Source organism: Leptonotus elevatus, chromosome 11, assembly GCF_054856555.1.
Source record: "Leptonotus elevatus isolate MCC_2025b chromosome 11, RoL_Lele_1.0, whole genome shotgun sequence".
Classification (NCBI taxonomy): domain Eukaryota; kingdom Metazoa; phylum Chordata; class Actinopteri; order Syngnathiformes; family Syngnathidae; genus Leptonotus; species Leptonotus elevatus.
In genome coordinates this window covers 11,702,803-11,718,546 of record NC_141249.1, presented here as the reverse complement: position 1 = coordinate 11,718,546, position 15,744 = coordinate 11,702,803, and the positions used below count along the sequence as shown (strand labels likewise).

The following is a 15,744-nucleotide window of genomic DNA, read 5'->3' as shown; positions in this document are numbered from 1 at the left end:
ATGCTTGCCTAGTAGAAATAAAAAGTATTTTTTACCGGATGTTTCCTTTGAAAGAAAAATTGAAAGATTTTAGCTAATGGAGCAAAAATGGGCATACGTCAGCCAATTGACTCTCTCAAGTTCCTCTGTTGAGGCGACGCGCTCATGCTATATAAATAAAACGGACTTGATTTGAATTGATAAGTAAGAGTGTGCATAAATTGTTTTATAATTCTTGTTCCTTGTAGTCCTTTGATAAATACAGACACGTTCCTCAGGAAACTGTTTAAAACACATCGTTCTTCTTTAAAACTCCTTGTCCATGATCAGCGCATTGCCGTAGTGTGCAACATCAGCAGCGAATAGAAAATGATAAATGTTGTCGATTGTTTATCCGAAAAATAGCGCGCAGTTTGGGTCAAACAACATCCCAAACCAATTTACGGAGCAAATGGCCCGTAACGTGCGGCACACTCCCAAACATTGAAGTGAAACTAATGACTGGAGGAGTTACTGTCTTCTTGTAGAACAAAAGTATGCTTGTAAAATAAAATAAATGAAGTTACATATCTGTAAGCTTTTGCTTGTAGTTGCGCGAGGCCGCTATGATTGATGCTGACATGTTGATGAAATGTTGTCCCGGTTGACAAACCTTGACATTGACTCCAAGTCGTTCATACCTGTCACTCAACTCATGTTCCAGGATGGAAAGATAAAGTCGTGCATTTCTGGACTCCAAGTGACCCCCAAGGTCCGAACCTTGATCGGATTACAAGGCTTTCCCCAAATCAATGCAGGCCATAAACTCTCAGATGTCGACAAAAGGTGACTTGAATTGACTGGCTGTCAAGACTAAATGCTGGAAAATCTAATTAGTGGGGACTTTGCACAAAAAAAAAAAAAAGGGACAAAGTTGGCAGTTGGTGCGATGTTTTTTTCTGTTTGTTGTTTTTGATGAATGTGTTTGAAAATATCTACAAAAACACCTCATTAGGGTTGATGCTGATGAGAAAAACAAGTTTGAAACCTGTCATAATAGAATGTGATCATAATCCATTTCATCAATGTTAAAACAAAGTCTCACATCAGCAGTAAACAATCAACTCAATCATCCATCCAGCCTTCCATACTTCTTATGCTACTTTAAACTTTTTAGTCACCACAGGCCATGATGTAACATCCCTGTAATGTATTATGCCTTTTAAATACTATATGTAAGTACTGTATATAACTGTATAGTTTGTTGCTAATGTTTTTGGATTTACTTTAGTTTTTGTTCTGGGGGGGTTTCTACTGCAAGGTTGGCATCGCAAATAAAAATCTGTTCTCACTCAAAAATTATCATCTAACCAATCCTCATTTTCCACTCCGCAGTACTCTTATACTCAGAAGTATGTACTAACGAGTTACATTTACTCAGTTACATTTACTTGAGTATCTTTTTGAATTTTTTTTTACTTCTAAGAGTAGTTTTACCAACCACACGATACTTTTGACTTTTACTCGAGTAGATGTGTGAAGAAGTAACGCTACTCTTACTCCGCGCTATATTGGGCTACACTAGAGTCGTTCGTTACCCGCTGCCCCATTCATAAATTAGATTAATCGTATTTTCGCGTAAGCGCTCCGCTTGACTGACGGTGTGGCAACATTTCCGCGGGCACTAGTGATGTGACGAATGGAGTCTTGAATTGCTCTTCAATGAGTCTTTATAGAGACCCGTTCAACCCCCTAAGAACCCCCATCCCCCTCCCCCTCCCCTTTCCTCCGCAAGCCGCTTTTGGAGGGAGCGTCATCTTCGCATATTAACGTCAATCAAGCAATTAACTTGTAAGTAGGTCGTTAAGCTCTGAAACAAGAAAAAAAAAGAAAAAGAGGACACTGCTCATCGCGCATGCCTGCTGAAGTTAGAACACAACGAGCTCAAAAAGTTTTTATTTCATTTTTTTATTTTAGGATTTGAAGATGCCAGCATTTGCACATCATTTTAATCTGATGACATTGTTTTTAAAAATTAAATCAAACTTCATGTTTAAGTAGTTACTCAGTACTTGGAGTATTCTTTTCAGTAAATATTTTTTTTACTTGTACTTGAGTGATTTTTTTTATGACTACTTTTTATTTTTACTAGAGTAATATTTTGAAGTAACGCTTACTCTTACTTGAGTACAATTTTTGGCCACTCGACCCACCTCTGCTTATACTATACGCTACAGCGTGATGCGAGTTAACTAACTTATAAGTTTTTCGAGATACGACATCTTTTGGACAATTTTTTGGCTTGACTTGCTTGCGCAAACTGAGATAGCAGTGGTATTAGTTAATTAGTTTTTGAAAGAAAAGAGTGCCAACAACTTTTGAATTCTTTTAATTTATGTTTTTAATGTCTGTTTTAATGAAGTAGGTCATAGAGTGATATTTTTCTTAATAAAAGTAGTTCATGGCTGTCTTTTGGCATTTCTATTCTGAGAAAAATGTATAAAGTGTGTCTCCTTACTGTGGAAAACGGCCACATTCCGAGAAGTAAATACTGAGTATTGTCGTTGGCCTAAATTTTTGTTAGATCTTAGTGGGTCACTGTGCGCCTGATATGTTTATTCCGGCGTGCTTTTTTTTGCATTTTTTCCTGAGAGTATCCTTTTGTAGTGGAAAATCCAGGCAAGACGGGCTCAGTATATGAGGGTCGACATATACAGATAGACAACCATTCACACCTAATAGAAATCTATGATCCAACATGTTGCGCAAGCACAGAGTGGCTGAAATTCAAACCCAGATCACAATCGGGTTGTTGTTGTTTTTTCTTCAGTAAGACAGCAAATGCACTACCGCGCTGCCCTAAATCAATCATTTTCCAAATATTGTCAAGTCATCACAGGAAAGTAGTGGAATTAAGTTATTACGCTGACAAAATTGAATCAAGAGAGCATCTGATTTGAGATAATCCTCAAACAAATTACTGCCAGATGCTTGTATATTTCTGCCAAACAGAAAAAAAGTGTACCCTCACTTTTCCCGTGTATTGGATTATGAATGCTTTCTTCTTTTTTTTTGTCCTATACCATCATACGTATCATCATCATAGATATTTTTTGAGTATTAGTAATCGTAAAAGTAGGCGACTCCTGATCTTGGAGCTGAATTGTCTTCTTTAAAAAGGAACGGCCATGTTTGTACTGTGAGGGTGCTTGATGAAGTTTCAATGAAATTCCCATTCATTCCCAAGTAATTTCAGGACATGGATGGAACGGAGGGACAGCCTAAGCCTATCCAGCTAATTATATCACTGAGCTGTTGTTTGTAGAGAGGTCGTAAAGGGGATATTGGCTGTCAGCGGCGACAGCAAAGCAGCACCGAGAGATGATCGTACGCATCATCTCTGTGTCACACACATCGGGAATTCAGCCCGATTTACACAGCAGGAAAAGCACAATGATGACTCACCACTCATGAGCCGAATCATTTTCTTTCATGCTGGGTCAATCTAAGAATGTCAGTATCACTTATTTACACGAGGCTGCATCTCATCTTGGAACTGCGTGGGACCTATGTGAGGATCCTGGGGGCCTCCTCTCCTCTAAGCTGCTCCATCTCAGCATATCTCAACCTCCGGACATGCAGGATGCAGCAGGTGAGGTTGGGGGGAGGGGGGAACCAACACGCTGGTCCGCCTCAGGAAACATCCTTTTCTGCCCTTCACACTCTCCAAGTGTCCTGTGTCAAATGTCAAGACCTTCAAGCTCCTGGGAATTACCATCACACAGGGGCCGAAATTGGAAGCTGACATCAAATCCCTCCTGAAAAAGTCCCAGCAGAGGATGATGCTACTTCCTTTGACTGTCATTGGAATTGGTTCATCCATCACACAAAGAAAGACTAATCTGGCTGAGATATGATCATTGGTACTCTCCTATCCACTCTTGAAGACTTGCACGCTATAAGATAAGGTCAGGAAAAAATCCACTTGAATGCACCCCAAGCCCAGACATCACCTTTTCCATCTTCTTCTCCCTGAGAGGCCCTATCGAAATATTACACTATAACCATCAGACATTCCAATCTATTTACCCCCCCCCCCCTTGCCATTAACTTTTTAAACAGAAGACTCTCTCAAACTGGAGTCGAATAATATATTAATGTACATACAGTGTAGTATAAGAAATCTAGAAATCTGGAAAATTATTCAACTTTCTGTTTCATTTTGAGAAAACAGTTGAACTTGCTAACTGGTTGGGCCTTAGTGAATTTTGCTTTCTTCTTGTTGCTGCCAAGTAGAGAAATTGATAATGCTGCCATTGCTTCACACTTGATCTTATACTAGGGATGGGCAAGTACCGATACCAAGTATCGGTATCCATACACTCTAAAAAGAGAATTGTGGAACCAATTTAAGTTTAACAAGAGAATTGTTGACCAACTTAAAACAATCACTTTAAATGGTAACACACGTTTGAATTAAGTTAATCCAAATTAAATTTAACGTTCATTAAATTTAACATATTCACTTTGGATTAACTTAATACAATCGTGTGTTACCATTTGAAGCGTTTTTTTTTAACAATTCTCTTTTTCAACTTAAGTTAGTTCCACAATTTTCTTTTTAGAGTGTATTATCTGTATGTGGCCGATATCCGTACTTGAGACAGCGGCCAATACCAGTAGCCTATCGGTCGCGCTTTTGTAGCCGTTTTACAATCAGGAACTAGAAATTATAAATAAAAATTGTCGAAAATTGCCATTAATTTCATGTAAATTTAAAGGTAAATATTGGCATATACTGTACAGGTTTTTCTTTAAAACTATCTGTCATTGTGGGGGTATCATGTGTATCAAAAGTACTCGAGGTATCGGTACTTGGTATCAGTATCGACTAATCAAGAGTTGAGTACTCAAAATCGGAAAAAAAAGCGGTATCGAACATCCCTATCTTATACAATGTAAACTAAACAGTAAAAGGTTCGACACAATTCTTTGCTATCAGAAAGATCTAGAAGAGAGTCATGTTAATGTCACCAAGAAAAACGCTCTGAAACGTAGAGAACAGACTGTTGCGAAGAAATTAACACAATTTCATGAAACAAGTAACAGAAGTGAGGTTGTAAATGTAGGTCTGTGTTTAGGCCTGCAGCGAAGGCCTGCACACACGTTTGCAAAACCAAGTACAACTATGTTTTGACTCTCCTGCGCAATACTTTTGCTCTTCCAATATCATCCAAATCTGTTCTTTGCTTTGTTACTCATATTATTGCGTGGTCCGCATCTGTCAGTGTGACTTGTACATTTGTGTCAGCATTATTATTATTTCTCCAGATGTTTGGAAATTACATCATCCCATCCCACCCAAAGGACCGCCTGTAGAGACAGTTTGGTAAGTGGGAGCCCTGCGGCGAACGGAATGTCTAATTAGGATCATTGTAAAACAGAAGTAATTATCAACATATGCAAAAATTAACCACCCTCTGGCCACATATCCCGCCACCTGTGCTGATGCTTTCACAGGCATTTCCCTGTGCCTTTGTTATGGAGATCCTACGTCTGCCAAAGTGGGCAAGTAAATGATGAGCAAGTGAGAGAGGAACACGGCGAGCGATCAAATGAGGAGATGACTCATCGCTTTCCATACTCATTGGTATGATGGACATAATAGATCCTGTTGGAACGCTTGAGAAGGGTGAAGGGTGAGACGCATTCAAATGGTCTGCTGGTCCATTAAGTGACCATCTGATTAACAGGCTCGCCCTCGTTTTCATTTGAAAGGATGCAGACAGAAATTCAATGTGTGTGCAATTACTTTAAAGTATAATAACATAATTAAAGAGAACAGTAAACTACTTTGTGCATCGTGATTTCATGCTGCAGTCTCAGTATACTGCTCCTTCCAGAATACCCGCTTTGGCCACCAGGAGGCAATACTGTACAGTATAATACAGTCATGCAGACTAGTGATGGGCATGACAGTTCTTTTTAGTGAACTTAATCTTTAGAATCAGTCTACGCTGTGATTGGGCAACTGCTGGTCACATGACATATGGACGCCATCTTGTTACCCTGCCGAAACTGAGTTGGCCAAAGTCTCTATATACGGCTCTGACCACACTTTGAGAATCACTGCAGTATTTTTGTTTTGAACGTGTCTTTAATTAAGGGGTGTGGCCTACTGAGTGACGCAAGGAGTCGATCTTTGTGGGTTGTCTCAGTTTTCATTTGCTTGTTTGTTTGTTTGTCTATTTATTTTGTTTGCCCACATGTGAGGGCATTACAAAACTGATATTGCTTAATATTTGCTCACGTTATTAAAGGGGGGGGGGGGGCATATCAGACTGAAGTGCGCTTCATACTCAAATTTTGTATTACATCACAAAACAAAACAAAAATCGACCAAATGTCAAATGCCAAAGATATCACCCTACGTACTGAAAATACATCATTTGATATTTATCTTCTCTGCTGGTGCACTAATTGACCCTGCCACATGTAATAAAGTGCACAGATAAAAGGAGAGCAGCAGGAGGGTCAGCCTGACGAGCACGTGGATGCAATCACCTTTGTCGGCCGCCACACAGCTCGCCTTGCATTTGCATTCTAAACACCCTGTCAGCACTCATCAGTAGGTAGCAATAATCAAAGCAGCCTTGATTTACCGTCGTCAGTTGTGGAAATCCAAGTGCACAAATACTTTAACGAAAGCTTGGTTCATCTGGAGCATTTCAGTCGGCGTTATAATTGCGTGTTTGCAGTGGAGATGAACCGGATTTCTGTACACATCTGAGGGAATATTTGAGAAACATGAATTATGAATCCCGTGTCATGCAAAGACGACGGCAGTAATGAAGACGGCAGAACAAGTAGATATGCTACATATTTCAAGTGGCTGCTTCCTTTGTGGACATGTCATCTGGACATTAAACATTTAGGCCTCGTGATTGCCAACATTAGCAGTGAAGAGGCAGGGTGGGGACTATTATCTGGACACTATTATGGGATGTCACTTGCAAGGAATCAGAGCTGAACGGGAGAGGCTGGCTTAATGAGCAGGCGTATGTAACCATCATTGTGATGGCCACAACATATACAGCAGGACATTAAAAGCAATTTTCACCTGAGCATTCAAAAACACCAGAATGGGATGTCTACATGCAGAAGTGCACTTTCACTGCGTGGACAATGCATATTTAGCGACAAAGGGTTTTTTGTGCAAATTCATTCAAATGGACATATTATGGAAACGTATATTGTAGAGCTGGATAAGATGAAGTGTCCAGATTGTGGGAGTAATAATCACTACAAAGGTAAGTATAACTTCATTTTGGGGCTAAAACGGATTAATTGCATTTCCATTCATTTCAGTGGAAAACATGAACTTGATATATGAACGTTTCAGGTTACAAATGGCCTCATGGAACCAATTAAGTTCAGAGCTTGAGGTTCCATCGTACTTCCAATGGAAATGTCTGTCACTTTTGTTGAATCATAATTGAGAATGGGAAAGACCAGTGTTGAGAACGTTACTTTACAAAAGTTATAGTTACTCATTACTTGCTTTAAAAAGTAACGTAAAGTATAATAAAACTCGTTACCAGGCAACGTAACTATTTTGACTACTTAAAAAAAAGTTTTATATCAAATAATTTTTTAATTAAAAAATATTATTATTATTATTATTATTATTATTAGTAGTAGTAGTAGTAGTACTGTTAGTATTATTATTTATATTAAAGAAATTAAAATTATGTCCAGGCTCTATAGGGTGTTTTCATTTATTTTTGTGAAAATTTGTCACACAAATGCCTCATTCCATAATGACATACCATTTAATAATAATAATAATTTTTATCAACATTTTTTTCCCGCCAAATCTGAAGAGCACCGGTTATGTGTTCATTCTTTTGACATTTAATGTTATGAGGACGTCTTCAACATTTTTTGATCCACTGCACACACTCATCATCCTCTTTTTCTAATCAGTTAATTACTTGCATAATCTAAAAAAAAAAGAACTCCGATATTTTGACATGAACAAATATTCTAAATGTGATATGCAAACATTCATTAAATGCTTTACTTTAATGCATGAAATTATGTTTATTGCTCAAACACAACCTGTGCTACCTGAAACGTAGCCATCCGTTGTCACGCTATAGGCTAATCTATGGTCAAATTTAATAGTGCCATTAATCTGCATTAATTCATGATTAATGCCATAATTTTGTGTGATTAATAAATCAATTAACGCTTTGACATCACTACTAAAAAACTAATAAAATATCAAGAAAAAAGCAGTGTGGTTATACAGTACTGTGTAGGTGATCTTAAATAGGCGAGTTTTTAGTTTGGATCTAATATTAGTCAAGGAGGGTGAATAGTGGCGTTCAGGAGAGTTCCAAAACTGGGGAGACAAAGGTGCATACAGGAAAAAATGTTAAGTATACTTCCTATTCAGTACTGTAATGCAAATTGTGTGATGCTTTGGAAAGCTCTTTGCTATTTTCCATTAAAAGAAATGGACATGCACGTCTCCCTGTGCTGATTGATAGAGGAGCCGGTCAGCTATTAAGTCACTGACAATGTACATGTAAAACATAAATGAAATTGCAGAGAGAATGTACAGTATTAGATGACATTACTTTCAGGCAGTTTTAATTATAGCGATGTCGAGCAGCAGCTTGACTGATGGTCTGCGTGTCGTTTTGATGAATCACTCTCTTAGTTTAGTCTCAGATCAATCTACTCCAAAATTAGAAGATTTCCCTTTTGGTTCAGTTACGGTGTTTTGGTGGTTTTAGTGCACAAGCTCATAATGTTCAGTCTTGGTGGGTAAAAAAGAAAAAGAAAAACATGTCTGAGATTAGTTCATGCTGCGCAAGTACATCATTGTTAACCAAGACGCTTTAATCAAACTCTGACATGGAGTCGGATGCCCGCAGACACTGATACTCCATTGAAAGGTCCTCCTGGTGTTAAATCATTCAAACTATCTGTCAACCTTTCGCCAAGTCAGCTTTCAGATGCATATACTGTACTTCAGCTGCGTGTTCAGCACATGTCTCACGGGTAAAGTGAGGTCAGGTCAGTCCTGGCTGTCAATCAAATATGGAGTACATTGTGAGATCATGTAAACATTCACTCTAAAATGCAACCTGCATGGGGACTTTGGTGGGTGACTTCCTCAAGTGGGGTACACACATACTGAGAATCGGGCCGAATTTGAGCATTTTACTGGATCACTGCTGCCAGTAAAACACTGTAATTTGTGACATTGCAATTTTTATTTTATTTTTTAAAGATTTTTTGTAAAATGTATTTTTATTTGTATTTTGACAGTATGTTGACTGTATTATTATTTTTAAGAAAATTTACCCATAATTTGTATTCATAATTTCAAAATAAAAGCCAATATTATGATTTTTTATGTTTGTTTTTCTCCTCTAATGTCTACTTTGTCCCACCGATTCAAATTGTTCCAACTTTAAACTATTCTGCTTATCACTACCACTTTTCCCCCAAAAAATTCAAAATAAAAGCCAAAAATAAATACTTTTTGTTTTTCTCCTTTCATTTCTACATTTTTTGACTGATTCCAACCGTTCCAACTTTATACGGTTGATGGTTCAAGTGATTGTGATGTCATAGCGCTGGTATTAACAGGTGGAGTAGGTCTGGCAAGTACCCATTGATAAAGCACGTCTCTATAAAAAAAGACATAGTGAACAGTTAGCAACCACAATGTAGTTAACAGAGCACCTTTGCAGACTTAAGCACACGGGAAAATATGCCCCTTGCCTTGCCTTTAAGAGCAAGAAGCACACACTTGTTGGTTTAATAGTTTCTGTCATCCCCCCCGAACTAAACTCTGGGTCGTGTTTGCGCTTTGCTAATGATCCTTCAAACATCAAATGAGGTGTTTGGTTTGTTGAACTCCATGTGCGTATGGTGGAGGTTGAGCAAAGAGATGAAAAAAAGGGTTAACAAAGATGAAAAAAAGATAATAATGTGGATGGATGATTTGTTTTTAAAGTCACCATTCTGGTTCTCGTGTAGAATCACTCAATAGCTATGTGTGATCATCAAGGTGCTTTGATCATCAAGGTCTTTTACAAGCAAGGATCCTATACAGCCTATGGACCTTATACAGTACAGCCTGCATTTGATCCAGCAATCAAGCTATTTTGAAAACAAGTAAAACCTCAGAGGAACCCCACAATTCCTCATAATATACAGTGCAGTGCAGTGCAATAATAAACATTTTCTATAGTGCTTGTCCTCATTAGGCCAACAGTGGATCTAGAAACTTAAATGCACATATACAGACAAACAACCTTTCACACGTGTCATTTACTCCTTTTTGGGATCATTTATAACTTGGAGACTACAATTAACCTAACGTGTTTTTGTAGTGTTGGGGGAGAAAAACCTTGAAAGGTTAATTAGAATATGCTAATTTGCCACAGGAAGGCCGAATCCAGAATTTGAACCCAGAACTTCTCCACTGTGAGGCAGACAAGCTAACCACTACCACACTGTACCGCCCCTTAAAACAATATAAGAAATACATCTAAGTAAACTTCAAATGCATACAAAAAAAAATTAGCAATCATATGCTAACAAATTAGCTAAAGGCCTAATGGCTAATGACTAGCATGAAAATAACTGTACATTTTTACTTTCCATCACAAATGAGCCCAGCCCGTAAACTAACTCCCAGCCTCTGGCAAGCAGATGTCAAGGCTAGAGCAATATGCATTTGAAAGAATGTCAACTTGTTCACTCATTTACAATGTTATCGCGCGAATGTGCTGATTAGTGCAGCATGAAAACAAAAGCGCAGCAAATTCTGTTTTTTTGTAGCTTTTTATAGCACAAAAATGTGTACCATTTAAAGTGTTATTATTTCACTTGTCTATACCATTTATTTCTTGAAAAGTAGACAAATTGCAATTTTGAAATGTTACGCTTGCCTAAAATGAAAAGATTTAAGCTGTGGATGTTTTATATTCATCCTTATGAAATCTGTTCCAGCACTTAAATTTGTAGCAAACCATGACCTTAAAACCAAGGTACTTACTGAACTGTTATTTTTGGTGCAGCAATTACAGGATAAAAACAAACAAACAAAAAGTTATAGACCCTACTTAAAGAATTTGTGTGGCACCACAGCTCCTCAGCACCACACCCCACCCCCCTCCCATTATGACAAGTAGCCATCAAATTGTAGTCCGTAGTGAATGTTTACTGACACACCCCCCCCACAACTTTTTTGCAAATAATGAAAGTATGAACAAAGTGTTTAATGAAAATGTGGAAGTACTCAACACAGATTTTACCAGTGTTACATATTGCATCACAAAAATGCATATTCTTTTCGAGAAGGCCACGTCACACACTCATACGGTATTTTAAAAACATCATATCCCATTTTGACTAGGAGATGAGACATGGTATAAAATTGAAATCTTAATTTTTAATCACGCACTTTGTCAGATGGCCATGCCTATGTTTGCTTATTAATGGCCGTGCCAAATGTGCCATCCCTGTCTATTTTGGACCCTAACCATCATCATTTTTTACTCTGTATTATATGTGTTCAGATTTGTCTCAGAAAATCAATTTCACTAATGGCCACTGCCACCTGCCATCTAAATGAATGGAATGATGTGCTGGTGCGTCATGAATTCATCAACCATATTACCAATATGCTTCTTAGCAAGTGTCATGCCTAATCATCAGGCATTTATCATAATTATCGTGAATCATGCCTCTCGTGCCTCTTCGAGTGTCTCAGGTAATTAAATGGAGCCCGAATAGGTGTTCTTATGTACAACTAATTCACTTGGACATGACTCCGCCAAGCCGCATTTCCCTCATGTTAAAATGAGAAACATTCGTCAACATGTCGATAATGAGCTTCTTTACAAGGATTCTCCTTTGCAACATCGTGCAGCCGTGCATGTGGCGTCAGGAGGTGATATAACGAAACAACTCACAGGCTTCCTAATGAAACACCAGCTGGTCAAAACAGAATAGTTCACTGTAATTGAAATGTGACTCACAATTCACGTTGCAAACCTCACTAAAAGCTCTTTCTCCTCTTCATTTAGTCAGTTAAACTAAATCAAATGAATGGACTAACCACGCTGCTTAGTTGACGATGGGGAGAAGTGAAGCCACGGCAGCCATTTTACGTTGTCCACTTGGCAAGTCCGCCTAACTTGGATACATTGCGTTCTCCGCTGCGCTTATACGTTAATATCTGTCTCTATAGAGAAAATGCCACTGTTCATGGCATATGGTTGGACCAATAGTCTGGGAGAAGCGCTACATGCACATTTCATCAGTAAGAATGTGATTTTTAAAATTATTTATGAGGTATATCTAATCACATTTCATCTCATCTGCATCATTTTGTCAGATCCATTATTAATGAAATGAAAGCAAAGACCATCAGGACAAAAAAATGTAGGCCTACTCTGAATAGTTGATGCAAACAGTGAAGCATTAGGGGAGACCGGGGCTAGTTGTATCACTTTTTATACTTTTATATATTTCTTGGAATCAGTACATCATATATAAACAAAATGTGTACCGGATGAAAGACCAACGTCTTAGGTATATTTTTTGTATTTGTATAGAGTTATAAACCATCAAATAGGGGGAGTGAACATGTGACTTGTTGCCCCACCAATGGGTAAGTTGTCACGCTATATGGGCTACGATGTCACACTGGATTTTTATAATTTTTATAAAACAAGGACACAATTATCCTTGTTCTCCTTGTTTTATGTTTGTTTGTTTTTACAGCCAGAGAAAGTGTTTGTCATTTATCTTGAAAATTTACCATATATTATAGTCATTGAGCAAACTTCAACATAAAATATTATGAAATAGATTTAAGTCCTTATGAACTGCTGACATGGAGGTCATAGCTCTGAGCCTCAAATGTTTGTTTTGCTTCCCTTAAATGGGAAATTCGAGATTAAATTGAATTAAAAATAAATAAATAAAGCATTTCAGTTAATAGATGGATGGTTCATCATGAATCTTAAACCAGTCCTGACGTGGGCATACTGTAGTTCCAACAACTGGAAAATCCATTTCTAAACAATGAAACCAAACCTGGCAAACTCATTTCCTCACTCTTCAGACTATCATCTGAAGAACAAATCTGTCATACGTAAACCGAGTTGCCAGAGGTTCCTTTTTTCATTGGCCCATTCTTTGCATATGTGACAACAAAACCCAAAATGACTGAGACGAATTGCCCCAAACTACCATGTTGGCTAATACTTGCCTTAGTTTAAAGTTAGCTTAAAACAGAGCAGTGACTGAGGCTTGACAAGATGCCTGAATCTCTCTTCTAACATGATTTGCTGCTAGAATTTACGCCTGTTTCAAAATATATAAAGATGGAAATTTTTACTTTGGATTGTGCAAAACAGATAACTGGCACTCATGTCAGCTCACAATGTGCTATTCTTTTCTCAGACAGTACACAACCCCTGACCATTTTTACGAAGAAAACTAGTATTCCACTTTTTCATTGCGCCCACCAGTGGAGAAGAAAATTGCATTGTGACAACTTACCCTTGATACAACTAACCCTGTCTCCCCCTTTTGCAACGATAACAGTGTTTTCAACGGAACAAAATAACAGAAAACGTTAGTAAAAGTGGCAACATACGATGGCTGCCCTCTGGCTGCCTATTGATTGCCAATGTCCATTCATAAATAAGTCCGTGGGGACCACACACTTCCTAACCAGATGTAGCTTATAACAAGAACATATGGACAAAATATGTGCTGGCTCGTAAATATTAAAAATCCATGTATGATTGGCATTTATTGAAATGCACTGGGAAAATTAGATGATTTTTTTGGGGGCGGTAAACCCAAAATATTTTTCAAGAAACTCTGACAAAACCTCCGATATGAGTTTCCCATGAAAAACGGGGATTACCCCCGCCAAAAACAAAAAACGTTTTAAAAAAAAATGCATCCAGGTAAATCTGCTGCTGCTGAACCGCAAGTATGCGGGGGTCCACTGGAGAGTGATATAAGATTCAATGAACCTAAGAAGCATGATTTCGGAACATGGGATTCCATAAAGAAGCATAAATACAGGGGTTTAACAAGAAAAGCTCACACTGTCCGGAACCCGGATTCATCTCTCCGCTTTACGAACAACTCGCCAAGGAAGGCGCCACTAATGAAGTGAGAGAGCCGCTGGGGCTGTGAACGTCATTACGGAAGGAGGGAGGCACCCGCTAGAGGGCTGCCTTGGAGGGAGCGCGGCGGCCAAACGACGAGGAGTAGTGCGCTATAAGAAGACAAGCGACCCCGGGAGAGCGCTCACACAGACCAGACACGATGAGGATGATGATGATGATGATGAAGAAGGGGTTGGGAGAGAGCGAGCGAGCGAGCAGGACTTGTTTTAGTCCCGTCAAGGCTGAGGAGTGAGGGAGGGACGACCCGGCGAGTTTCAAGTGGCCGGGCGGAGCAGCTGCTTCTTCAAGTGTCACATTGAGCACCTGAGCGGTCTGTTTTGCTGCCATCCTCGCTCTCCTCATCTTCTAACTTGAACAGCCATTCAATGTCAACACTTCGACTTTGACTTTGAGCACCGAGAAGTCTGGAACAAGTCCCAGCAGTCGCTGACGGAGACATCCGCGAAGCCTCAATATGTACCAGGGGCATTTACAGGTAAGAGACGCTTTTGTCACTGGTCGTGTTGTTATTATCATGGTTTGGCTCATATCCATTTTGGAATCTGACGTGTGTAATTTCTGTTGGGAAAACATGACATCTCGTCAAGGGATCCTTGGTTTACGACGAAGTTCCGAAAACGTACGTAAATCGAAATTCGACGTAACTACCAACAGCGTCGTAATTACAGTAAATATTTTCTAATAAAAAAAAAAAAACACGGGTCATAAACAGATCCGTTCGTAATTCGAAACGGTTTACACCGGGACCGTCGTAAAACGATGAGCCCCCGTACATGTTTATGCTTTTAATCCACTCTGGAGCTAACCTTATGGTGGCCTGGGAAAGGTGACGCATGCACACATTCTCACACACACACGCACATCGAGGACACAAACACGGGGCATAAGGAGCATGCAGGTGCATGTCACATGTAAACAGCTCTGCCAAGAGGGAATCACTTTTTCCAACGTGCACGCTCCCCGCGTGACGTCACGCAATCGGACACCAATTTGCAGACAGCGGAATAGTTTGTGTTACGTCACCAGTGCAGAGTGAATATGTAAACTTGGGTCATTCTCCTTGAGAGGGGGAAAAAATGCACAAATTTAACCAGGCTTTATGTTATAGATTTTTTGTTTTGTTTTAAAATCCAGCTTTTGAGGATAAATTCTGAATTTTCGATGCAAGTTTGCAACGTGAAAAAGATACTTTGCGCTCTCATTATGTAATAAAACACTCCAGAGTCAGTATTCAAGAGCATTAAAAACCAAACTTGAATATTTCATGACGTATTACTCAAGCATGCGGTGTTCATTGAAAATGCATGAAAAGGCGGTCGACAGCTCATGTCTGATTTTCTCAGCGCTATTTGCTACGGCCCAGATGAAAAGCCTGTTTTGTGTATTATGGGGTGTAATCAAATGTTGCGCATATCCATATGATGTTTCAATTCATCATGGCATGTCAGTGTTCTGATATTTCTCTGTTTCTGGTCCCATGCCATTAAGATAAAATGCAAATTCTTTGAATGTAAAGCAGCTGCTCTATTTGACGGGATGGATC

General features: G+C 38.9%; 1 protein-coding gene across 3 annotated transcripts in view; it reads left to right on the top strand.

Annotated features, from left to right (window-relative positions):
- Positions 1-14,231: 14,231 nt before the first annotated feature.
- Positions 14,232-15,744, top strand: part of pex5la (peroxisomal biogenesis factor 5-like a) — an 82,290-nt gene continuing 80,777 nt past the window's right edge. For all 3 annotated transcript variants that reach the window (XM_086090048.1, XM_086090047.1, XM_086090046.1), the window contains exon 1: positions 14,232-14,676. In XM_086090048.1, the coding sequence (XP_085946174.1) occupies positions 14,656-14,676 (21 nt within the window). In that variant the 5' untranslated portion in view covers positions 14,232-14,655. The remainder of the gene's footprint in view (positions 14,677-15,744) is intronic.